The sequence below is a fragment of the Anastrepha ludens genome, chromosome 6 (genome assembly GCF_028408465.1).
Source record: "Anastrepha ludens isolate Willacy chromosome 6, idAnaLude1.1, whole genome shotgun sequence".
NCBI lineage: Eukaryota > Metazoa > Arthropoda > Insecta > Diptera > Tephritidae > Anastrepha > Anastrepha ludens.
In genome coordinates this window covers 65,703,973-65,730,880 of record NC_071502.1, presented here as the reverse complement: position 1 = coordinate 65,730,880, position 26,908 = coordinate 65,703,973, and the positions used below count along the sequence as shown (strand labels likewise).

Here is a 26,908-nt window from a genome sequence, read left to right as displayed (position 1 = left end):
AAAAATGCTTTTGCGGTGGACGCGATTGCAAAAAAAGTATTCAACCGATTTTTATAATTTTTTTTTTAAATTGTTCGTAATTGATGTCGCCTCTTAGTGAACGATCAACTTTTTATGTATAAATTTTTATTTTGCAGATATGAATTTTTTAATGCCAATTTTAGGACTGTAGAAGTGGAGTTTTTTAAAAACATGTTCCTATTTTCACAAAAATCAAAATATTTAATATATTGATCGTTCACTAAGAAGATATAACCCTATACTAATGAAATCTTTTCGATTTTTTGATTTCAGTTGACTTGGTGGACTTGAATCGCGTCCACCGCAAGCCTCTTCCAAAAAAAGGGTCTTGGGGGAAAACGCCATAACTCCGCCATTTTTAAATATTTTTACACAAACAAAGCCTTTTTTTTTCTTTAAACATTGTAATATCCAATAATAAAAACGTTTATACAATAAAATTATTGCTACATATCTTTAAAAAAAACCCAACTTTCGCTAATTTCACCGGACCACAAGGTATATAACCCCTTAATGCAAGACTTCCATGGTTTGATCACTGTTCAAGAGGAGCAAAAACAATTTTTATTACGTTCCGTACAAGAACACAGACAGGTATCCCGTCTGTAAAAAGCAAACTTTGAAAAGAAAATTTGATGATTGATGTCCCTTTTATAATAAAAAGAAAATAAATACGAAATATTTTATTTATTTTTATTTATTTAATTTATCTAAAAATTCAATTAAACTTTTCTCTATTGTGAGCCTATAGCTTTCATACTAACTTTTAAACTTAAAGTTTGACATCAAGTCGGCACGGGTTAATGACATCCGATCTCAATAATATTTTATATTTAAGTTTTTAGAGTCAAATGGAAAAAATAAAGGGTATGCGTATTGAAATTCCGAAAAAAAAAATTCCCCCTTGTAGCCTGGGACACCCTAATGGGTATGTACAGAATTAGTATTCAACATTTTTATTGTTATTACTTTTTCATTCCAGTTCTTGTTTTAATTTCATCTATTTTTTCAACAATTATTCAATACCATTTCACTTCTGAATTAAAATAATGCATATTTTGACCTACCAGACCGTCTATAACTGAACACTGTACGAGTAGCGGTGGCCACAAAACTCGAATAAATTCGTTACTAAGGGTATAAAAAGTGCAACCAGTGCAAGCAAAACATTAGTTTAACCAGTAAACTACACGAAGTATACGGCATGCAAAAGTAAGTAATAGAAAATCCTTAAGGGAAACCCAAGAAACCAATCTATAAATTTAAACTAATGCTTGTAACTTGCACCAATATAGGACAATCCTTCCAATCATCGCCTTGGCCCTGTTCGGTCTTGCCAATGCACAAATCCGATCTAAAGGTGCCTGCCCAAGTCCGGCAGTACAGAGTTACTTCAACTTATATGCAGTAAGTAAAAGTGAACAGTTGCGTACATTTGTCAAATACTAAATTAATGTTTTCTGTTTGCGATACAGTATATGGGCACCTTTTACGAATATGCCAAGTATCCTTCTGCTTTGGAGGGTAACTCCAAGTGTGTGAGAACAGTACACACCCAAAAAAGTAAAAATGTGATGCACAAGGTGGATACATTGGTTGATCCAACGTAAGTAATTCAATTGAAATATATACCTGCATATACCGTATATGCACCTTTTTCATAAAACATGTCCTCTTTGGGATATTAGTTCAGCTTTTGATATTATCTTTTCCATTTTTTTTGTGCTCTGCAGTACCGGCAAAAGCAGCGATTATGTCGCTACTGCCACGCAAATTTCAAATGGTAAGTTCACAATTCACTACTCTGGTCAAGTAACTCCCAACAACTTTTGGGTTTTGTTCACCGATTACATTAGCTACGCTGTTGTTTACACCTGCGAACCCGCTAGTGGCAACACACATAAAAGTAAGTAGAATGGAAAATTAAATTCCAAGAATTGATTAAATTCAGTGTTTTATATTTCTGATTTTCCTTAGCGTGGATTTGGATCCTTACCCGCCAACGAGTACCATCTGCTGCCACTGTGGCGAAGGCTAAAAATGTTGTGAGCTCAAGTGGATTTGATCCCTCGCTATTGACTGTTACGGATCAAAGCAAATGCTAAGCAGCAGCTTCTGATGATTTCTCCCAAATGCTGGAAAACCCCAATTGAATGGACTGGCTTGGAATTATGAATAAGCTGGCTATTCAGTTAAGCAAAAAGCTAAATAAATATGAATTCTTAACAACTGGAATTGATAAAAATAACTTCTTACTAAATATATGTAGTATCAAATAAATAAATTCTTGAAAATTAAAATGTTCCATATGAATTTCGCATATATAATGGATGTTTTTTATGATAATCGCGCCTTAATTTTTCTGGAAATAAGCCTGTTCAGTTTAAATAAAACACTACTAATACCCTTAGTAGAAAGACAAAGAGCTCCAAAGCTCAAGACGTAATCTATGTCAGAAGAAAAGTCGCACGGAAGAACAAGTTCTTCATCAAAAAAATTAGATTCAAAAAACTCAGCAAATAAATTTACCGCTTCACTTCAGCTTCGCCCTTGACTACTATCTAAAAAGATGGCGGTGGAAACACTGGCAATACTCTTTCTAGATTTTATGTATTTCCAGAAGGTTTTAGGATTTGCTTTAATGTTCAACTCCATGTTATTAATTTAAGTATCATAGACACATTTATGTTAATAGTTGAAATCCTTTAACGAAATACAAATGATTTTTAGTATATTTAAACTTATTTTTAAGATATTTAAGCCTTTTAAAATCCTTAGGATACCAAGGTAAATTATAATGTAATTCTTTTTCTTTCTAAGTGGAATGTTATCCAAGCAGAATAACAATAAAAACTGGAGTTGGCAAAATTGCATAATGGATAATTAAGCGATAACCTGGCATCCGAAGGAACAGCAAAACAAAGTAGCAAAACAGTAGAAATCGAGTTTGACAACTAAGAGTAAATGATGCATATCTTTAGGGTTTATGTGATTCAAACATTCATTGATATCTTAGCTTAAGTTATCACTTACAAATATAGGGCCCATAATTCTATTCAGAGAATTAACAAAATTGTTAATTTGAAATAAATTCAGACTAAGAACATAATCGATGATCGAACAAATGCTCCAAAATAGAATAATCACTTCAGAGCTTGGGTTAAACCGCATGAGAATGTACGCCGTCAAAGGCACTCCTCAAGGCGGAGTACTTTCACCCCTTCTCTGGAATCTCGCTGTAAACAGTTTGCTTCGAAATCTCGAAAAAGCAGGCTGCAAGGTTGTAGCCTATGCAGATGATATTGCTCTCTGCGTGTCAGGCAAACACCTGAATACCCTCACTGAGCTCATGCAACGCTCAATCAATATTCTGTCAAAATGGTGCACCGAATGCGGACTAAAAGCGAATCCAGCAAAGACAGATCTTGTTCTCTTCAATAGGAAACAACAATCTCCTCCACTGCAAACAATAACCTTAAAAGGGGAATCATTACTCCTATCTGATTCAGCTAAATATCTAGGAGTTATTCTAGATAGGAAGTTGAGTTGGAAATTGAACATCGAAAACAGATGTAAAAAAGCTTTCATAGCTCTTTATACTTGTAAGAAAGCTATAAGCAAAACCTGGGGTTATTCACCTCGGATCATTTATTGGATATATACCTCGATCATCAAACCGATACTCTTCTACGGTGTGGTTGTATGGTGGACAGCACTCGAAAAACGGTGTAGAGTAGCCACAATTGATCGAGTTCAAAGAACAGCCTGCCTCCTGATAACAGGATGCTTAAGTACAACACCTACTAAGGCTCTAAATACGTTGCTTCACTTGTTCCCTATCGATCTGGCTGGCAAGGCGATTGCAGTGAAAGCAGCGACACGCATGAATGCCATATCAAAATGGAAAAAGTATCTTGGCCGTTCTGCCATACTGCACAGGAACACTGTTATCTCTTCCGACGTAGACTATCATGTAAGTCTTCCATCACCACCCTTGCTATTCTCCTGTTCACTCCCAACTAGGGAAGAATGGAAGACAAATCTAACCGAAATCGATGGCCCACTGATTATATATACAGATGGTTCAAAACAAGACGGCAAAGTGGGATTTGGAATCTTTTCCAATTCTCCTCACATCAATCTATCATTTAGATTACCCGACTACTGTAGCGTATTCCAAGCGGAAGTATGCGCTATCTGGTATGCTGCGAAAACTCTCTTAGAAAATAGAATATCACTAGAGGATATCCGCTTTTTCACCGACAGTCAAGCGGCCGTTCGAGCACTTAGCTCCTCTTATACCCACTCAGATGTGGTTCGATCCTTTCTCTTATCTCTTAACGAGATAAGTGTTCAGAATTCTGTCCAAGTTATCTGGATACCGGGTCACAGTGGATTCGAAGGTAACTGCAAAGCTGATGAGCTCGCAAGAGCTGGAGCTGCGCAATCAAATGTTAGTAACTTACCCACAATCCACATTCCGCTCTCAACATGTAAATTGCTCATTGATCGAGAATTTCACAGCATTGCTGATCGGAGGTGGCGAGTGGAAACTATTTGCGTTACGACCAGACAAATCTGGCCATCCTACAATCTGAAACAGACAAAAACCCTTATAAGTCTTTCGAAACACGAACTAAGGCATATAATATCTCTTATCACCGGCCACTGCCTTTTGGGCACTCACGCACGTCGGCTCGGGGTTCCTCAAAACGACCTGTGCAGATACTGCGAGGACGAAGATGAAGAAGTATCGCGCAGACATTTGCTGTGCAGTTGTCCCGGTCTAGCCAGAAGTCGACTCGCTCTTCTAGGCTCTCCAACAATTGACAATCTTTCAGTACTCTCGGACCTGAGAATCGAATCTCTCATCAAATTCTCGAAACGAATTAATATCTTTGACAAAGATCTACAATAAAAATCTCGGTTAGGTGGGGAAATCATTTAAAATAATGAGCTCTAGGGCAACACAACGGACCCAACTTGTGACCTATGTGGCACTCCGATGCGGGGTCACCCTTAAACCAACCAACCAACCAACCAAGAACATAATCTATTAAATAAAATTCGGCATTTTCAGAAAAATTATTTGTTGTGAGAGTAGAGTTAGAGATACTAGTTAGAGGCATGTTGGATCAGCTAAGACACATAAATGATTGTCATTTAAAGTATTTCAAACTAGATGTACTATGTTGTCAACCGACGCCTTGTACAACTTGTGGAAGTGGAACAACTTATACAGACACAGATCTGGTCTAACAGAGAGTCACCATTCATGAGTGGAGACAGGCATCCGCTTAAATGACAGTTGACAGTAATTAATAATTTAGTTGATGAAGAACTTATTCTTTCGCGCTACTTCTCTTCTGACATAGATTATGCCTTAAACTTTGGAGCTTTTTGTTTTTTCCCTGAGAATATTAAAAATAAAATAAATAATTGGCGCGTACACTTCTGTTAGGTGTTTGGCCGAGCTCCTCCTCCTATTTGTGGTGTGCGTCTTGATGTTGTTCCACAAATGGAGGGACCTACAGTTTCAAGCCGACTCCGAACGGCAGATATTTTTATGAGGAGCTTTTTCATGGCAGAAATACACTCGGAGGTTTGCCATTGCCTGCCGAGGGGCGACCGCTATTAGAAAAATGTTTTTATTAATTTTGCCTTCACCGAGATTCGAACTAACGACCTCTCGGTGAATTCCGAATGGTAATCACGCACCAACCCATTCGGCTACGGCGGCCGCCCCCTGAGAATATTAGTAATGACTTATTTAAACTCAAATCTTCCTCTCAAGGGCTACTTTGGACTAAGGAGGCAATTGAGTACTAAAGTCCTCTCTCAGCGAACAAAACTAACGCTCTACCAGGCTCTCGTCATACCCGTCCTAACGTATGGCGCAGAAGCGTGGACGATGACAACATCCGATGAAGCGACGCTTGGAGTGTTTGAGAGAAAGATTCTGCGTAAGATTTTTGGACCTTTGCACGTTGGCAACGGCGAATATCGCAGGCGATGGAACGATGAGCTGTATGAGCTTTACGACCACAAAGACATAGCGCAGCGAATAAAGATCTAGCGGCTACATTGGCTGGGTCATGTGGATACAAACGTTCGTCAAATGGATACAAACGCTCCGGCTCTGAAAGTATTCGATGCGGTACCAGCTGGTGGTAGTAGAGGAAAAGGAAGAGGAAGGCCTCCTCTACGTTGGAAATATCAAGTGGAGAAGGACTTGGTTTCACTTGGTGTGTCCAACTGGTGCCGGTTAGCACGAGAAAGAAACGACTGGCGCGCTTTGTTAAACTCAGCCACAATCGCGTAAGCGGTTATCGCGCCAATTAAGAAGAAGAAGGATGTCAATGCAAAACTCAGTTTTGCCGTTAAATCTTTAATTTGTACAAATCAGCATGGGCTTTTGGCCAGCAGATCTGCAGTATCTAACATGGCTGTTTTTAGAGAGTACTGCATTGATTCTTTCTCGGCTCGTTTCCTGGTCGAATAAATAAATAACACTGATTTTTCGAAATCATTTGACAAAGTTTCTTATAGAATTTTTGTTAAAAAATTAGCTTGTTATTCTGCTTTTCTGCGATGGATAAACTCTTACTTGTGTTAAACACATTTACTCCCTTTGCTGCCATCTCTGGTGTTCCGTCAGGAAGTATCTTGAGACCGCTCTTATTTGTGTTTTTCATTAATGATATCAAAAATTGTTTCTCATTTGCTAAATGTCTTCTTTATGCTGATGACCTTAAGATCTCCTCAGCGATCAAGGCTCCAGAGGATGTCATTATAATACGTTCACATATAAGTAGATGACCTACTTTTTCGTGCTTAACTCCCAATCCGCAATTAAAAAGCGTGATTTCCCATACAAAATTTCTCTCCCGAAATCTGAGATTATAAAATAATCCTAGATAATAACCATACGTTTTGACATACAACTCTGTGTTTTCTGTGCAATAGATCATTATTTTTACGCGGGTAAAGAAAAACGTTAAAGTAAAAACTAAATAAAATGGATGCCGGTAAAGAAAACAGGTTTGTAGACATAATTCTAATAAAATGTTTGTTAGGTATTATTAACTATGCATTCATATAACAGAATAAATGCGTGTGTCCTCTTATTACTTATTATAAAATTTAGTATCGAATATCGAATGCGTATTGCTGCCATAATTTTTTGAAATCGCAGTAAACGCCGTTTACGGATTTCCTCCAACAGTTTATTATTAGCAGCCAATTGTGCAATTAAATTAGCTATTGCTTCTCCTTGTCTTTTCTTCATAACGTTAATAATAATTAAAAAATTAAAAACACCAAACTATTCCACCAAAATAATTTCTATGAAGAAAAACCTTTCACAACAGTATTGACAGCTGATTGTCAACTTTGCAGGTAATCTGCCATATGTGAACGGGTTGATTAATTTTGAGGATTTATTGGTAATTAATGTATATGTGAACGTACTTTTACTGTTCAATCCGATATGGATAGGCTTTACTTGTGGTGCCATCGTCTTCGCTGAACTTGTCCAAGTGCTTTCAAGTGTCTTACTCGAGAACGTCTAACATTGTGTATACTAACCGCAGTATCTCGACTTGTGTCCTGCAGTCTGTTAGTGCGTTTAAGGCCTTGTCGTTGACTTTGATAACAAATTTTCCTTTAATAACCGTATAAATTATATCACTTCAAAACATTTCTCCATGTTGGGTTTTGTCAGATGGAATGCCAAATGGAAGTTGTCTGAAACCTATACCATCAAGTTTTTCTATACATCATTTATTAGGCCCCATTTAGAACATGCTGTTTTTATTTCGATACCATGTAGTCAGCAAGCTATTAGTAGAATCGAGCGTGTGCAAAAAAAATCTTTCCCAAATATGCCCTTCGGTCTCTGAATTTTATTGATCCCATGTCTTCATATTCTGTTCGTCTGATGCTTATAAGTCTCAAGTCCTTAGAAATTCATAGGTCTACACTGTGTCTGGCCTTGACTCATAATATTATTACAGAATCATTGATTGTCCCAACTTGTTAGAAAGGATTCGATTTACCTTTACCCCTACTCTTTTTATTGGGAAAACTTTAAAACTAATTTTGCCAGTAATACTCCCATTACTCGTGTTTTATGTGACATAAATTCCATTAATAATGATGTTGTTCCCTATTTCTCGCTTTCAAAAGTTATTTTGTTTTTAATCTCTTGAATTTTATGTTATTTTTTAAATATATATAATATATCAGTAGCCTGTAATGATTGTAATTCATAGACTTAAATAAATAAATCAATAGAAAAAAGATATAAAAAATTAACAGCGAGGAAAGGATAATAGAAGTACTAAAACCAATTGGAAAGCATCCCGATTTGAGATTTATAAAATAGGTCACCTAATAAAGGACTTCTTTAATTTACATTGTTGATAAACTTTTGTAAAATCCTAAGTTATATATTTTCCAGAATTTTATTCCTTTATAACAAACGATGTTCAAAAACTCGCACAATTAGGCGAACGAAACTAAACTACAACAAATCGTGATGTTACAAATGGTTTCGAGTATTTTCAAGCAGTAAAATAAGATAAGATAGAATTGCACAGTGTAACACTTGAGGAAAATTAATTATGTATATTAAAGTTTGTATTAAAATTATAGACATCCTGCTAATATTTTAAATATTTTTTAGAAAATTATTTAATAAATTCCACAAAAGGTAGAAATAATAGACTACATTATGTGAAACAGACAAAATTAAAAAATAGAAGGAAATCCCCGTAATACATAAGATTAACAAATTGAATAAATACATGTGTATGCAAAGAAGTATTAATATTAAATTTTTATTAAAATTAATTTTTTTCAATTCTCAATGAAACTAATGTATGTATATTTTGTCTTATCAGATCGCCTTGACTGACCACTGTACGAGTAGCCATGAGTACGAAACTCAAATAAATTCCTTACCACGATTAAAAAAATAGTAAGCACTGCAAGCAAAACATTAGTTTCAACTAGAGAGAACATGCAAAAGTAAGTAATAGAAAATCCTTAAGGAAAACCTAAAATGCTAATCTATACATTTAAACTATTAACTTGCACCAATATATGACAATTCTTGCCTTTGGCTCTGTTTGGTATAGCCAACGCAGAAATGAAATTTAATGGTGCCTGCCCAAATCCGCCAGTTCAGAGTAATTTCCAAATAACTAAAGTAAGTAAAAATGCACTGTTGCATTCTGCCAAAAAAAAGATCGGGAATTGTTCGTTTAAAAAGCGCGCGTTACACATACATATGTATGTCTAAATTGTTTTTGCTGGAATGTATATCTAATTGGAAATTAATATTTTCAATTTTCGACACATGAGCATGACATTATGAGCAACTGGAATTGGTAAATATAACTTCTTGTTAAATATAGGATCAAATAAATAATCTCTTCTGAACCAAAATGTTCAAGTTTTTACGGCAGTTTTCTTTATTTTGAGCGCGCGGCAGTTGACGCAATTTTGCAATATTCCGAATTTATAAAAACACCTCGACTGTGTGGAAATTTATAGGGTGAATTTTTATTCTTTAGCCAATAACAACATTGCATCTTCTTATTTTATGAGTGTAACGGGCAAATGCCACTAACTTATCATATTTACTGATATACAAAAATTCTGATATACCAAAATATTTTCAAAAGTGACTCTCTTGAGATCTATGTAATATAACTTTTTGACGGGCAGTTCGATGTACGAGGTAGAGACAGAAAGGCCTTGATACATAGAGTCTACTTTGAGCACAATATTGACGATTCCGTCACTCATGTAGTGCAATGTATAAAGTGCGATTGAGCTTTTAACTTTTTTTATACATGTCTCTGTGGTATCACCAGTAGGCTCCTGGTGACACTTTGTTCAACTAAGAGATGTTTCTAGAAAAATACTTCCCCCCATCTTCAATACTCCGTCACGGTCAGGACTCTGCAGCATCGGCAAATAATATAAGGACTTACCTCGATGAATTGTTTATAGTCTCTTCTCAAAATTGGTAATGACAGATAGAAGTGGACTACAGATCAGATCTATGATATTCTCGTTGAACAATTGAGTCAATGCTGTTAGTCAGATTCTACAATTCGGCGATGACGCATATTTTAGCAGTGGATAAGATTTTATCGAAATTACTCAATATTAGTAATCGACTACATTTCAGAAGTATTTTACAAAGAACATTTATATAAATTTATGGTCCAGTATTTACAAAAAATATAGAAAAGTGTCCACATAATACTATCGCTCCACCTTAAAATCCATACTAGACTTATCTATACGCAAAACAATTTGAGTTCCGCCCATTCATGTCATGTCAAAATGTCACTTAGCTCAAATATTTAACAATTTCCTTTCTCATACATATTTTTACTGCTCTATACAAGTATAACAATGTATACTTCCCTTTAACCTTCGGCCGACTAAAGTAAGTTCTTAGGACTTTAGGTCATGAAATTGACGTTGTCTTTTTGATGGCAAAATTATATGGCCGAGAGGCCCGGGTACATATACTGGCAGACGAATGTAATGGTAGATGTTGTATTATGGCGTATACTAGACATTATATAGTACACAATGTCCTGCCTCATGGATGTTTTAATATCTAATTATCTGGTTAATAGTCGGACTTAAAAAAATCTGTTAACAAAGGAAGGTCGATCGACTTCGGCAGAGCACAGCTGATTGAATTTTGATTTTATTATAAAGATATCCACCAACCCAAATGGGAGTTTCTCCGGTTTGAGAAAATGCGAATATACATGCTCCGAGAAACTACAAATTATTCCTGAAAAATAACAGCGCGGAAAGTATAACAAAAGCACAACATTAAGCCCGATTAGGAAACCTTCAGGTTTATGATTTATATAATTATTCACCAAGTAAAGAACTTTTTTAATTTACAATGCAGATAATCTTTTGCACAATCCTGAATTACAAGTTTTTCTGAATTTTTAAACCACGATAAGTCGAGATGTCACAAGTGATTGCGAGTACTCATAAAGAGTAAAATATATTGGTAGAATTGCGCAGTGTAACACTTGAAGAAAATGAATTATATTGAAGTTGATTTACTTTAAAATGAGAGATACCCTGCTGATACTTTGAATATTTTTTAGGAAATTATTTGCTAAATTCGATAAAATGTAAAAGTTTTTTTTTTTAATTTTGTATATTTTTCAATTATTATACAGTAAACTCCGGAGTGCATATGGCGTCTTAACATTAAGCATCACCGCTGATGAATTGTAAATATAACAGTTCTTAACCTTGAATGCGCTTCCATCCGCTACTTATCTACTCACTATCTCTGGGCTCTACTCACTTGATGAAAAATTTACACGTGAAAGCGACAATAAAGTTTTCGAGTTTGATTCGCCGCTAACGAATACTGGTATAACTCATTAAACTGGTATAACTCTCTATTTTCACAAACAAATGTAATTTTTGTCAGCTCTTTTCCAGCGCTACCAAGATGTGTTTATTTATACCAGTTGCTTCATCTATTCAGCACTTGCTAACGCTTGGCAAAACGGAAAAGCCCAGTGTGTCGTTTATGCTTCTGAATCAATATTCAACAGAACTATTCTCTTTGTTCATATTGCTAACAAATATTATTGTTTAATTTTGTTGTTATAAGTTGCTTATTTTTATTGTTTATATTGTTTATTGGTTCAGCTTGTTCAATTTCCGAGAAAAAGATAATTTTGGTCGTTCAGACTCAGTGAACTGGAGAATTATTTTGTTTAGCGTTTTCATGTTGTTGTTGTTTTGGTGATTCCTGTTATTCAAATAAAGGTATATTTTTGTAAGGGTGGAACGTAAAGAGTCTGTTAAAGAAAGAGCTCTACTTGGAGTATTACCTGGTTTGTCATTCAATAAATAAATGCTATTGTTGTTTTCGTTTGTTATTGTTTTCGGAGTAAAAGTACTTTGTGTAGTACTTGTAGTTTGTGTAGTGTTGAGGTATTAACTGGGGTCAATGTAATTAGCGTGCGGTGTATGTTTCTAGTTTCCATCATGAAGCTCTTGATTCTTGTTTTAATGGCTAAGATATCCTTCCCTAATTTAAAATGTTTGTTCTCACTGAATGGCATATTGGCATTCATAATGCGAATGCATTCATCTGGTTGATGTGTGGGTAAAGAGAACATAACAAAAATTGCTTGATTTCTATACCATTTGAGGTATGGCCAAGTAGTTGGCACAATCATCGGATGGGATTGAGTATATATTCCCTCACTTTAACAGAAAGTCAGAAGATATATATTTTATTAAGTAATTTGTAGGTGTCAGAGCACAAGAGGATAACACCACTGGCAGGCGGTTTGAGTTTAGTGTATTATAGTACCCTCTTGGAATCTGGCCTCCTCACTCCATGCCACTAGCTGGAGGAGTTTGTCTTTAATCTCGTGAACGATACTTTCTTTAAGATAAAAGGCATCGTTCACAGAAATTGCTTGTCCTCGAAGATTTTCAAAAAAATATGGTCCAATTATTCCACTGCCTGACAGTGCACGCCAAACCTTTGAGGTTGTGAAATGGCTGTTCATGTTTTAGGAGTGGGTTCGGTCCTTTGGTTATTTACACTAGCATTTAAATAAAAATGGGATTCATCGCAGATAGTAGTCTTTACCGCACGAAATAACTCGCGAAGAAATTTTTACGCAAAATTGTACTCGTTAGATTATACGATTGCATCATTTGAATTTCGAAGGGATGAAGTCTAAGATCCTTCCTCAATATTTCATGCAAAAACTATGAAGTCGCAAGGTAGCCGCTCTCTTGCGCACGGATGGGCGCACATTATGGTGCACAATTATAGCTGCGAGTACAATATTTTCATTTGTTTCGATATTCGGCTGGGCCCCGGCCGTAGGCTGGCAGGCAGTAAATTCCGAGGATATAAAAATTAATGTCGAAAGTACCTTTTAAATACACCAAAATAAAGGGTGTTGTTATAAAAACTGGAGAACTTAAAATGGTAATATATATATATATATACATAATTGGCGCGTGCACGCTTTTTTGGGTGTTTGGCCGAGCTCCTCCTCCTATTTGTGGTGTGCGTCTTGATGTTGTTCTACAAATGAAGGGACCTACAGTTTCAAGCCCACTCCGAACGGCAGATATTTTTATGAGGAGCTTTTTCATAGCAGAAATACACTCGGAGGTTTGCCATTGCCTGCCGAGGAGTGACCGCTATTATCATTTTGCTCTTTCACCGAAATTCGAACCAACGTTCTCTCTGAATTCCGAATGGTAGTCACGCACTAATCCCTTCGGCTACGGCGGCCGAAAATGGTTGTAAACAAAAATATTTTTCTTCTGCTTAGCGCCACAGTCCTTGGTGCACAATTGCTTCCTTCATAGCTTCTTGCCATCGATCTCGATGCACAGCCACTTCCCTCGAACATTGCACGCGCATTTTCCTAAGATCAGCTTCCACATCTTCTAACCACCTTTTCCTCGGGCGTCCCCTTTTTCTTTCTCCAATTGGGCAAAAATCTAGTGCCTTTCTCGTTGATCGCTCCATCGGCATTATAGCCACGTGTACCAGCCATCTAACTCGTTGAGACTTAATAAATCTTCTTATAATTTCTTTCTTAACTATGTCTTCCAGTTCGGCATTGTGCCTAATGCGATAAGTGCCATCTGTCAGTCTAAGCGGAGCATAGATCTTTCGGGGCACTCTTCTGTCAAAGCACAAAAATATTGTTGAAATAAATTTTTTTATCATAATCTGAAAGATAATTTCAGAACGACAATGAATCGATATTTAGGCACAATTTGGAAGCATTGTTGTGCCGTTAAACGATTGCCAAATTTTACGGAAGAGAAATGTCAACACAATTTACCATTCTTTGCTGTCAAACTATAGTTATAGATATATCTGTAGATAGTTCCCATGCAGCTAAAAAAATACCAGACACTTCAAACTCAGGGTTGTGCGATGAGCTTTTTTTGTTGGTACGATCTAATATGTTTGTACCCTTATTCCTAGGGCAAAACGCCAAGTTTTCCGCAAGTGCACATGATTCCGCAATTAGGTGGCGAAACAAATGCCCAACAGAGATATCAAAAGTCTTAAAAAATCACTTAAAACTTGTAGAGGAGTGGCTGTGGAACTGACGAGTTAAAGTGAATGAGCACAAGTGTAAATACGTGACACTTATGCTCAAAACAAGTAATGTAACCATTCTCCAAGAAGGCAATATGGTGTACCTCGATATACCTAGAAAGCACCAATTCCTACCAAAAACGTACTGAAAATTCGACACTATTTTGTGGCGGAACTATTTAAGAAATTTGTGTGTTCAAGTGTTTTTCTTTATTTTTTGATATTGCTAGGATACACGAAATAGTAAGTGGATAGTTGGAGTTAGTATAGTTACGTAAATAGTGGGTTAATAGTAATAACAGTCAACGAACGAAAGTAAATAGCGAAAGATAAGTAAAGCGACATCAAGATGTACGCCACAAATAAGAGAAGGAGCTCGACCAAACACCTAACAGAAGTGAACGTACCAATTATTGTTTTATTATTTATTCAAGTTCAGCGAGGTCAAGGTAATATTATCTAATGTTAAGATTAAGTACAATTTTTTTACATCTGCCATTATTTCCTTCTTGTTTTATTCAAAGTTTTGTTGCATTTTGACTTAACAGGTACAAATAAATATCAAAACTACAAATTTATATTTGTTAATTAAATAGAAGTAAAGTATTACTATAAAATTCCTTCATAAAACCAATTCGGGCATATGATGTACAGCTTTGAAGCACTACCCGTTCAAACACAAGTATCAGCAGTGATACTAAACCAATTTAGCCACGAGGACTGCAGCACACCGTATAAAAGTATATAAAATCTCCTTTATCAAATAGCTTTCAATGCTGAATTATCAAAAGTGCGTTGATATATTTGTGTAAACAGCTTCTGAAATGTAGTAGATCACTAATATGGAGTGAATCCGTTTATAAAATCTTATCCACTGACTGCATTGACTCAATTGTGAACCAAAAATTTCAGTTAGAAGTTATGACTTGAAGGCATTATCCAAATCTATGAGAATATCATAGACCCCCTTTTCAGTAGCTCACTCTTACCTCTCATGGCAATTTTGAGGAAAGGCTTTAGAAAATCCATTGAGATAAATACTTATATTATTTGGCGATGCGAAAGAGTCCGCGACGGAGTATTGAAGATGGAGTGTTGATAGAGGGAAGTATTTTTCAGTCGAATTGTTTTTATAAATTCGGAATATTGCAAAATTGCGTCAACTGCCGCGAGCTCAAAATAAAAAGAACTGTCGTAAAACACATCTAATATTTTAGTTCACAAGAGATTATTCATTTTATACTTAATAAAAAAGTTATTTTTACCAATTCCAGTTGTGGAGAATACAAATTGCTGATTAGCAATTGTTTTGATCCGTAATAGTCAATGGCTCGAGATCATATCCGTTTGAACTCAAAAAAATTCTAGCCTTCGCAATAGTAGCAAAAGAAGGTTTCTGTTATTTTTCTAATAGCGGTCGCCTTTGGTAAGTTTACTTGGTTAACAATTTTATAGATCTCAAATCTGGAAGCTTTCAATTGAGCTCAGTACTTCTATTATACTTTCTTCAAATGCTATTTTTTAGGAATAATATTTAGTTTGTCGGATTTTCCTCTTTTCTCAGACCAGAGAAACTCCCATTTAGGATATCTTTATACTAAAATCAACAATCAATCAGCTGTGCTCTGCCGAACTTGATCGGCCTTCGTCAGTTAACATATTTTTTTTAGGTTCCAATTATCAACCAGATAATTTAATGTTTAGGATACCCAGAGATAAGATATCGTGATGTAAACAGCCGTTATGTAAACTTTCCAACCGTGTTTGAGTTTCTCACAATATAACTTCAATGGCGTCAGCAAAAAAGTAAAAACTTGGCATACAAAACTCAGTTTTTTGATGAACAGGACAAATGGCAAAGGATTCAAAAATCTAATTTGGGACTCCAGATGGCGCGATAAAATAATATGGCTGATGATTGTCAACAACAATCACACATCTACGATTAAAGAGATAGGTCTCCGGCCAATGGAGGGTTGGGGAATGGAAGCTAAGACACGCTAATTTCTTAACAAGGACTGAATGCAAAACTCTGTGAGAAGTATATATGTACAACATCGACCAGAAAACCTTTTCTGAAGAGTTGTTACGCAATTTTCTGAGAAAACAGCCTGGTCTGAAATGGTCGGTCGTTCCAGGGGTGAAATAGAGCTGTCATTACTCATATATTTCTTTTTTCCGTTTTAACGATTCATGTAATAAAAGACAATTTCCACTCATCAAGAAAATTACCTATCGATTATGACCTGTTATAGATCAACTGGCGAAACGAAATTTTTAAGCAGAACCGCCGAAAGCCATCGACAATTGTTTGTGAGCAGTTATTTCTTCGTGAACTCAAACTCAAAATCCCTAGCAGACGGAGGAATAAAATTTATTTAAAAAAGAAATATCATTACCAGAATTCACACCTTTATCATTGAAAAGTAAGGCAGATGGAGTGCTAGAGAGTACTTTTTTAGATTTTATGAAATTTTAAATAGCTTTTGCATTGGTTTTTATATTAGCTTCATAACTCAAAATGTAGTTATTATGTAAAAACTGAACTAGAAAATTGTTGTTGAAAATTCAACTAAAAAAAATTAATAGATTTCTGGGTTGTCTTTAGAATTAATGAAAGAATTTTATGATTGGATTCTTTAATTTCTTTAAATGTTTAAGATGTCAAGCCATTTGACATTGATTCCTTATATTGAGAGGAATATTAGCACGAGCAATGCTAGCAACTTCTGATTCAAATAGACCAAATCAACTTGAGTCATCTGAACCCGAAAACAACGGGTCCAAGTCAATAGTAGATAATAAATTATTAACGTAGAATCTCAATCTCTATAACTCAACAGTTAGCGGAATTGACTATTGTTTGTATGTACTTATTTGCATGTGATTGGCACTTCCACCCTTTTCCGGTGTTTAGCCGACCTCCTCCTCATATTTATCGTGTGCGCTTTGATGTTGTTGCACAAAAGGAGAGGCCTAAAATTTTAAGCCGACTCCGAACGACAGATATTTTTTGTGGGAACCTTTTTCATGACAGAAATACACTCTTAACTTTGAAATTGTCCCTATAAATTTCCATACAATTGGAGTTTTTTTTTTAATTCAATATTACATAATAAAAAGCTGTCATAAAAAATATACATTATAAATGCGAAAGTCATATCGAATATTTTGCTTCCAAGAGCTTATTTATTTGATACTATATTTAACAAAAAGTTCTTTTTACTAATTCCAGATGTTAAGAATTCATATTTATTTAGCTTTTTGTTTGACTGAGCAGCCTACTTATTCATAATTCCAAGCCAGTCCACTCAATTAGAATTTTTCTGCATTCAAGAAAAATTATCAGAAGCTGCTGCTTAGCAATTGCTTTGATCCGTAACAGTCAATGGCGAGAGATCAAATCCACTTGAGCTCACAACATTTTTAGCCTTCGCCACAGTGGCAGCAGATGGTACTCGTTCGCGGGTAAAGATCCAAATCCACGCTAAGGAAAATCAGAAACATAAAACACCGAATTTAATCAATTCTTGGAATTTAATTTTCAATTCTACTCACTGTTATGTGTGTTGCCACTAGCGGGTTCGCAGGTGTAAACAACAGCGTAGCTAATGTAATCGGTGAACAAAACCGAAAAACTGGTGGGAGTTACTTCACCAGGGTAGTAAATCATGAATTTACCACTCGAAATTTGCGTGGCATTAGCGCCATAATCGCTGCTTTTGCCGGTACTGCAGAGCACAAAAAAAAATGGAAAAGATAATATCAAAAGCTGAACTAATATCCGAAAGAGAACATGTTTTATGAAAAAGGTATATGTAGGTATAGATTTCAATTGAATTACTTACGTTGGATCAACCAATGTATCCACCGTGTACATCACATTTTCACTTGGTTGCGTGTGTACTGCTTTCACGCACTTGGAGTTACCCTCCAAAGCAGAAGGATACTTGGCATATTCGTAAAAGGTGCCCATATACTGTATCACAAACAGAAAACATTTATTTAGTATTTGACAAATGTACGCAACTGTTCACTTTTACTTACTGCATATAAGTTGAAGTTACTCTGCGCTGCCGGACTTGGGCACGCCCCACTTGAGTTGATTTGTGCATTGGCGAGACCAAACAGGGTCAAGGCGATGATTGAAAGAATTGTCCTTTATTGGTTCAAATTAATAGTTTAAATTTTTTAGATTTGGGTTCTCCTTAAGGATGGTCTATTACTTACTTTTGCATGCTGTCTACTTTGTGTAGTTTCCTGTTTAAAACTAATGTTTTGCCTGCACTGGTAACTCTTTTTATACTCTTAGTAACGGAATTGCTTGTGTTTGGTAGCCACGTTTCTATAGCTGATTTATTATGGTAAATTCAGCTTCGACTAAGCTACGATGTGCTTAGATGGTTGTTAAAGAAAGAGAAGAACGTCAAAAGCCCGAAGATGTAAGGCTTCCTCGTTTCGCCAAGCCTTAGCAAGTGGCGAATAGATGAAGCAACTGGTATAAATAAACACATATTGGTAGCGCTGGAAAAGAGCTACCAAAAAGTACATTTGTTTTATGAAAATAGAGAGTTTAATGCGGTATAAGCAGACTCGCTAACGACGAATATTGCTCAATAACTTTATTGTTGTTTTCACTTGCAAATTTTCGTCAAGTGAGCACAGCAAGCAGAATTGCCGAACCGAAGGCACCTACTATTACCCCCTACAGAATACAACAATTTAAGCAACGCTATAAGAAATACCAATACAATCACTGATCACAGTTTCAATGGTACCACTTTTTCTCCGCCTCCGACTTTGAACGGGTTCTCTCTTAAACTCAAATGTCAAAATTATCAAACTCTTCTGACAAATGATGCTCGCAATAAATGTCGATTACTTAACTTTCTCTTAATACAATTTATATATTGTAATTTATTATGTTAACATTTTTGCAATGGAATGTGAACAACTGTTTTAATAACTACGTCGAGCTTCTTTCGTTAATTTCGAAACATAAGCCTGAACTTGTAGCACAAGAAACACATTTTTGGAATCATAGCCCTTCCTCTCCTTATGTAGTTTAGATTAACAAACACGCGACCAATGTGCTTATTAAAAACGGTGTTAACCATTAAATAATTGATTTCCAAATAAACTTGAACATCGATCTGCGCCATTTCAAATCAATTTCACTGGCACAATTACTTATCGTTTGAGGGGATGTAAATGCATGGCGGGCATAGCCACTGATGAAGTAGTTTGTTCCCTAGATTGAACTTTCTGAAATAATAAATCTCCGATACATTTCTCCACGTGGAATACATTTACACACGCGTTTTTGGTCGTACCAAAACTTCAAGGAGTATAAAGCAGCTCATATCAAAATTTAATTTTATGTCAGAAAGCGAAAAAGGAAAGTTTTATAAAAGTTCAGAGCTTAATAAACCCATTATTCACTCGTAAAGAAATATGGAACAATAAAATTAATTATCGGGGTTCTATAGTAATTCTACTATACGTCACCTTATTGTAAATAATAATCTATTTGCTGATGGAAAGAAAGAAGAGAACAGAAGAATTTGTGGCTTTATTTATTATCGCGTTTGATGAAATTAGCAAAATTGTAAATAAGTAATAATAAAAAAAAACCAATTATTTGCGCCGATGATTTTTTATATTTACTAAGCTTAATAATCTATTGAGTTACAATTTTTGTTACTAAAATTCTGGACGATATTTTCGTATGGTTGCTTGAATCAGCAACGATTCATTCATATGAATAATGCAGCATCTTGCATGTTCGGCGGAAGTGCTGCTGTTCCAACGTGGAATTCAGGTACAATAATAACATCTATTAATATCGTGACGAATTAAAAATATTGTTTTAATTGACAAAAAAATTTGTTTTAAAATTTATTGCAATTACATAAGAAATAAACCAATTAACTACCATCAAAAAAACCTTTCTAAAATCTAACCCTACACTCTAATTTATTACGCACACCCATTCTAAGGAGCTTGAGCCAAAAGCAACCCGAATCTTCTTTTTACTTCATATCACGCTGCAATGTGGAAAGATTTACGTGCATTCACCACACTCCAATCCGTAAAATTTTAGCTGAACCTACAAACTTCCAAGCATAACTGAATGTAGAAGCTACATGACCGCTGGGCTCTACATTAAACTTTATGCTGCAATAACAACAACTCATATACTTAAGTTTTCAATTCTATCAATAGAAAACACCTCCCAAAAAGACTTCCAGAGTAACACCATGTGCATTTCCTGGCCAGCAAAATGAATCTCCCAGTTAAGCCTACTCGGAAAGTTTATGCCGAATTCCTGCCATGGCTTCTTTCCGTATTGGAATTTGTCTAGTGCTTTCAAAGCTACTGTAAACAACATACTTGCATCACTATACACCAAAATCTCTTTCTGAAATATAAACAACAACTACGCCACAAATCGTTTGAACTCATATTCACAGATGCATCAGGAAATAACTCTTCAGTTCAATTCAATTACAGTCAAATGTAGCTCATTCGACGCAAAATTAAATTTTCTATGACAGTAGTGTACTAAAAAAATCCTCAATAACGGATAATATCGTAAAAATTATGTCAAAGTTGAAAAAATAGAGAAAAATAAAAAAATTCCAAATATTTCCGTCTACAGTCTCGTCAGTTGTCATTTCAGAAAAATTGTCAACACACTGTCAAAAAGGCTTGTTTTTGTTCTTTCGAACTAAAAACACAAATTCGAAAGCGGATGGAAACGGTTTTATGGCCATAAAATGAAATTTTGGCGGTGTATTGGAAATTTCTCCTATACCGATTTTCTTAGTTTTACTATACCTACAAGTTGTACTAGGTCTCCATAAAAGTATATTATCACTGTCGCACAGTGTTATATATAAAAAAGTTGAGTATGAAATAAGAGGTTAATAAATTAAATAAATATATGGTATGTAAAAAACTAGCATTACTAATTCCTATTTAATTATTATTGTTATATCTATTTTTCAATTATTATTATCAGTACTATTTCAATTCTCAATTTAAATACATTTATAAACAACGCAATGCACATTTTGACCAATCGCATCGCCTATGACTGAACACTGTACGAGTAGCCGTGGCTACGAGACTCAAATGAATTCCTTACTACGAGTATAAAACGAGTAGTCAGCGCAGGCAAAACATTAGTTTCAAACAATAAACTGCACAAAGTAAACAGATTGCAAAAGTAAGTAGTAGAATTTCCCTAAAGAAATGTGAAAACTAAATCTATGAATTTAAACTATATAACAGCATATACATATACAGGACAATTCTTTCAGTCATCGCCTTGGCCCTCTTCGGTCTCGCACAAGTCAAATCTGGTGGTGCCTGTCCAAATGTGCCAGCGCAGAGTAATTTCGTCCTATCTGCAGTAAGTAAAAGTGAATCAAATATGAAATTAATATTTTCGATTTGCGATACAGTATATGGGCACCTTTTACGAATATGCCAAGTATCCTGTGGCTTTCGAGGGTAACGACAAGTGCGTTAGCGTATCACACACGCAAATAAGTGAAACTAAAATGCGTGAGCTGAGTACAATTGTTGATCCAACGGAAGTAGTTCCCCCTCCAGGTGTTACCTTCACTTTTGACATCATCCTTCCTCTATTTTTTTTTTTTTGCTTTGCTCTAAAGTACCAACAAAAACACCTCTGTTACTGGTACGAAGCTGATTTCGAATGGTAAGTTTCAGGCTACCTACGAAACTGCTACTACCCTTCCTCGCATCTAGTGGGTTGTTTCTACGGATTGCGCTCACTATGCTGTTACTTACACCTGCGAACCTGCTGATGGCAAGTCACATAACAGTAAGTAGGAATAAAAGTTGAATGCCGTACTGTAAGATTTCCTGGATCTTTACTCGCGAACGAAGTCCTTCTGATGATACCATTGCGAAAACTAGAAATGTTTTGAGTTCAAATGGAATTTCTCTGGTACCATTGACAGTTACGGATCAAAGCAATTCCTAAGCAGCAGCTTCTGATAATTCCTCCTAAACGCTGAAAAACTCCAATTGAATGAACTGGCTTGGAATTATGAATAAGTTTCAACAAAAAGCTAAAAACATATGTATTCTTAACATCGGGAATTGGTGAAACTAACTTCTTATTAAATATAGTATCAAATAAATAAGCTCTTGGTAATCTAAATATTCGAAATGAAATTCGCATTTTTAATGGATGATTTGTATGACAGTTTTTTTTTTATTTTGAACTGCTAGCAGTCGAGTTCATTTGCCAATATTCCGAATATATAAAAATACCTCAACAGTCTACTTTTCGAGGACATGTTTGAAATTTATATGCCGTTAACTTGTCATACACATGCATGCTGGCATACCAAAACAATTTCAAAAATGATTTCGAGTAGACAGATGATATGACTTTTCAACGAGCACCTCGATGTTCTCGATAAATGAGTAAATAAATGAAGGCGAGAAAACTTCCAAGCATGGCTTGAAAATATATTACGTTTAATATAAAACCATGAACTGAACCGCTCTATTTTTTAAAACATAATTTCAGCTGTACTAGCTGCAGTTTTGTTCTAGCAGTATACACGACAATTGCTTTATAAATGGGTAGAATGAAATATTTCGTCGAGTGATTCACTTTGCTTCAAGTTGATGTAAATTTTCAGTTTTCAAATTTATTTGTCCGCTTTTGGTAGTGATGCGCCTTTTAAAGTTAAGGATCTGTCTAAATGCATACCAAGATTTACACCATTGGCTTCTTGGAAAAGGATTACACAATTTGTTTTGAACGTAAGTGTCACATGCTTACAAACAAAGTATAAAAAATTACACATACTATCACTCCTTCTTAATACTCATGTTGTATGTATGTGCATATGCACCATTTAATTATTTTTTAATTTGACTCGAGCCTCAGCACTAGGAGCCGGTTGTGAGGTATGGCACATCTCATGAATGTATTTTGAATACCAGAATATCAGTCCTGGTGAGTGCCAATGAGTGCTTTTCAAAATATAAGATTATTCGATTAAAATTTTATATTCGAGTATTCTGCTGTAAAAAAGGGAGCGAACAGAAATTCGTCCACCATTAACAAATCAGTCATTAAAAATCAGTATTTTTGTCAATGATGTTTTTAACGTTTGTCAGTATGTGAATGTCCATGCGTATGCTGATGATATACAATTGTACTTGTCCAGTCGTATTGGTCTTGTTGAAGATTTATGTTTCAAAATAAACAGTGATTTGTCTGCTATTTCTGTATGGGCTAATGAAAACTCTCTTTGTCTGAACGCGTCAAAGTCATATGTCTTACTATGTATGTAATAGTGTTGTGCATGTTGACAATATCCCTAAATTGTGGATAGGTACAAGTTCCCTTACCTTTAAGGATAAGGTAAAAAATTTGGAGTTTATTCTCAACACAAAAAGCACAGGGCTGACCATATAAATAGGGTTGTGGGGAACATTTATGCGACATTGCGTAAGCTGAGAGTCTCTGCAACATTCACGCCAGAGAAAACGAGGCGCAAATTAGTTCTCCAGCTAATTATGCCTCTCATTACGTACTCTGAGGTGGTATACAGCAAACTCGACTCCACATCTTGCCATAAACTTAATGTGGCATTTAATAACGCCACGCGGTATGTATATGGGATTGGCAGATATGAGCATATATCTGCATGGCGATCACGGTTACTGAGATGTTGCCTTAATAGTTATTTGTCTGCTAGAAATTGCATATTTTTATGCAAACTTACATTATTCAAGTCTCCGCCCTATCTGACAGAGAAGGTGATACCAGTAAGGTCTCGCAGACCCAACAAATTCATCGTTCCAAAATTTAATTACCTACCATCATCTAGATTATTTTTCATTAACGCTATTAAAGTGTGGAACTCATTACCCGACACTGTGAAGGCTGGACTTAACAGATTTAACTTCAGGGCACAAGTCTATAATTACTTTAAAAGTGTTTGATTGCATTAAATTAGGGCATTAAATTTCTCTCTACATTCTCTAATTACTACTTTTGTTCTTTCTTCTCTAAATCCTTCTTTTCTTTTCCTATTGCTTCTTTTCTTCTTATTATTATAGTTAAGTTAAATATATTGAATTAATTCGTAAATGAACTGGTGTAAAATTTAGATTAAGAAACTTGTATGTTAAAAACATTCCAGTTGTTTATAATATTGTTGAAGTACTATTAAAAGACCTTAGTCTTACTATGTACTATTTATATAAACAAACAAAAAAAAAAAAAAACCTATTGAATGTGAATAATGACCATTCAGAGTCGTAATGATACTTTTGAAATGTTGTTGCCTATTCTTTTACACCAGGGTTTCAGAGCAGTCTGTTCCTGTATCTGCCGTCCTAGAGAAGCCCGTAACCTGTGTCTCACGGAGTAGTCTAGCTTTCAGCATTTTATAGGAAAATGAAAGCAGATATTTCGGTAATCCTGTAAAACCAACACGAATTCACGCAGAAACTTTTACGAAGCAGCAACATTTGTATACTCCGCTCTTAAAACAACGGGGAAAGATGCTTCCAGAAGTAAACGTAATAATGGTTCTTACAACACTTTCCACATTTCATCCATTAAAGCAGGATAAGCACGAATTCGATATATACAGCAGACAACTGTTCGGTAAATAAAAATATCTCTTCAGGTTAAAAACGCACAATACATAGCTTGGTATGATTTTTATATGCCCATATAAGGGCCAACTTAGAGAAGGAATGAAATTCGGCCATTGTGATACCATATAGAAGAAAATAAAGAGAGTGGAACAGCATAGAGCCGGAAAGGAAGAGGCGACCGTGGATTAGAAGAGTATGCGGTGTGTGCTATCTATACTTGCTATATTCGTAAGTGTAGCACAAAAGTAAAAGTCAAATTTCTACTACAGAAAGGACTTGAAGCAATCCCAATCCTCACCGCATGGATACCTAACGGACAATGTCCGGTAAGGATACCCACAAAATTCGAAAACTGCGGCTTGGTTAGCCTTATCTTTAGTCAACCCAACTCGCGCTGAGTTGACGCGAATAATAAAGAACTTCTGTAATTTACAATGTTGTCAAACTTTTGCAAATTCCTGAGTTATATATTATATTTTTCTGATTGTTTTATTTTTTCTTTACAACACACGATGTGCGAAAAATCCCACAATTAGAAACGAAATTAAACCACGATAAATCGTGATGTTACAAAAGACTTCGAGTACTCGTGAATAGTAGACTAGATTAGGTAAAATTTCACAGAGTAACGCTTGAGAAAAATTAATTGTATGAAAAATTCGATAAGAAGTAAAATTAAAAGATCATATTATGTGTATTAAACAAAATGTATAAAAATAAGAAAGAAAGGATCTAACAAGGGTCTAATATCATTTTTGAATAAATCAAACAAACGACAATTAAAAAAATTAAAATAAAATTATGCATATTTTAACCAATCAGGTCGCCTATGCCTGAACACTGTACGAGTAGTCGTGACTACGAGACTCCAATGAATTCCTTACTACGAGCATAAAAAGAGTAGTCAGTACAAGCAAAAATTTATTTTCAAGCAGTAAACTAAAAAAAGTAGGCGGCATGCAAAAGTAAGTTAAAGAAAATCCTTAAGGAGACTTAAAAAACAAATATGTAAATATAAACTATTAACTTGAGCCAACATAGGACAATTCTTTCAATCATCGCCTTGACCCTCTTCGGGCTCGCCAATGCTCAAATCAACTCCGGTGGTGCCTGCCCAAATCCGCCAGTGCAGAGTGATTTCAACTTTTCGTCTGTAAGTAGAAGTACACGGTTGCACGCATTTATCAGATGGAATATTAATATTTTTCAATTTTCGACACAGTATTCGGGCACTTGGCATGAATACGCCAAGTATCCTGCTAGTTTCGAGGGTAACTCTAAGTGTGTGACAGTGGTATTCTCGCCAGAAAATCTAAGTGAAGTATATATACTGAAGAGAATGGTTAATCCATCGTAAGTTATCAATCTGAAATGTATAATGTACATGCCTATAATATGTACCTTTACATGTTTGTACCTTTTACATGTTTTATATGTCCTCTTCCGGGTGTTAATTTCACTTTATTCATTTCACATTCTCCTTTCCGTGTTTCCTTTTTGCTCTACAGTACCGGCAAAAGTAAGATTATCGTTGGTGAGGGCAAGGAGATTTCGAATAGTAAGTTTATGGTTACTTACAAAGATCCCAAAATTCCTACCAGCTATTGGATTTTGTCTACCGATTACGAGAACTACGCTATTATTTACACCTGCGAACCCGCTAGTGGCAACACACATAACAGTAAGAAGGAATAAATATTAAATGCAGTATTTTAAGATTCGATTACATGGTATTTCTGACTTTCCACAGCATATGTTTGGATCCTAACCCGCTCACGGAGACCCTCTGCTGCTGCTGTTATGAATGCTGGAAAATTCTTGAGTTCAAATGGAATTTCTCTCGCACCATTGACTATTACGGATCAAAGTAATTGCAGGGATTGATAATTGCTCCTAAATGTTTAAAAACTGTATTTGAATGGATTGGTACGGAATTTTGAATGAATAGGCTACATAGTTTAAACAAAAATCTAGAAAAAATATGTATTCCTAACATCTATAATTGGCGAAACTAACTTCTTATTAAATATAGTATCAAATAAATAATCACTTCTGAACCAAATA

At 35.4% G+C, this 26,908-nt stretch overlaps 3 protein-coding genes across 3 annotated transcripts; 2 read left to right on the top strand and 1 right to left on the bottom strand.

Moving 5' to 3' along the window:
• Positions 1-1,167: 1,167 nt before the first annotated feature.
• On the top strand, positions 1,168-2,341 carry LOC128866093 (apolipoprotein D-like). The gene is made up of 5 exons (XM_054106592.1): positions 1,168-1,233; positions 1,317-1,428; positions 1,497-1,627; positions 1,755-1,927; positions 1,999-2,341. Exons 1-5 carry the CDS (start codon positions 1,226-1,228, stop codon positions 2,124-2,126), a joined length of 552 nt encoding a protein of 183 aa, XP_053962567.1. The 5' UTR covers positions 1,168-1,225; the 3' UTR covers positions 2,127-2,341.
• Positions 1,207-26,908, top strand: LOC128866092 (apolipoprotein D-like). Its single transcript, XM_054106591.1, has 6 exons — positions 1,207-1,212; positions 25,792-25,809; positions 25,886-25,997; positions 26,067-26,197; positions 26,353-26,525; positions 26,595-26,908. The coding sequence occupies exons 2-6, from the start codon at positions 25,802-25,804 to the stop codon at positions 26,726-26,728; spliced, it is 558 nt and encodes a 185-aa protein (XP_053962566.1). The 5' UTR covers positions 1,207-1,212; positions 25,792-25,801; the 3' UTR covers positions 26,729-26,908.
• LOC128866094 (apolipoprotein D-like) lies at positions 17,339-18,877 on the bottom strand. The gene is made up of 5 exons (XM_054106593.1): positions 18,410-18,877; positions 18,227-18,338; positions 18,028-18,158; positions 17,738-17,910; positions 17,339-17,666 (listed from the first exon to the last, which is right to left on the bottom strand). Exons 1-5 carry the CDS (start codon positions 18,415-18,417, stop codon positions 17,539-17,541), a joined length of 552 nt encoding a protein of 183 aa, XP_053962568.1. The 5' UTR covers positions 18,418-18,877; the 3' UTR covers positions 17,339-17,538.

Coding starts and splice junctions, on each gene's coding strand:
- LOC128866093 (XM_054106592.1), top strand. Junction 1,429..1,496: donor GTTACTTCAACTTATATGCA/GTAAGTAAAAGT, acceptor TTTGCGATACAG/TATATGGGCACCTTTTACGA. Junction 1,628..1,754: donor GATACATTGGTTGATCCAAC/GTAAGTAATTCA, acceptor TGTGCTCTGCAG/TACCGGCAAAAGCAGCGATT.
- LOC128866094 (XM_054106593.1), bottom strand. Junction 17,911..18,027: donor GATACATTGGTTGATCCAAC/GTAAGTAATTCA, acceptor TGTGCTCTGCAG/TACCGGCAAAAGCAGCGATT. Junction 17,667..17,737: donor TAGTGGCAACACACATAACA/GTGAGTAGAATT, acceptor GATTTTCCTTAG/CGTGGATTTGGATCTTTACC.
- LOC128866092 (XM_054106591.1), top strand. Junction 26,198..26,352: donor AAGAGAATGGTTAATCCATC/GTAAGTTATCAA, acceptor TTTGCTCTACAG/TACCGGCAAAAGTAAGATTA. Junction 26,526..26,594: donor TAGTGGCAACACACATAACA/GTAAGAAGGAAT, acceptor GACTTTCCACAG/CATATGTTTGGATCCTAACC.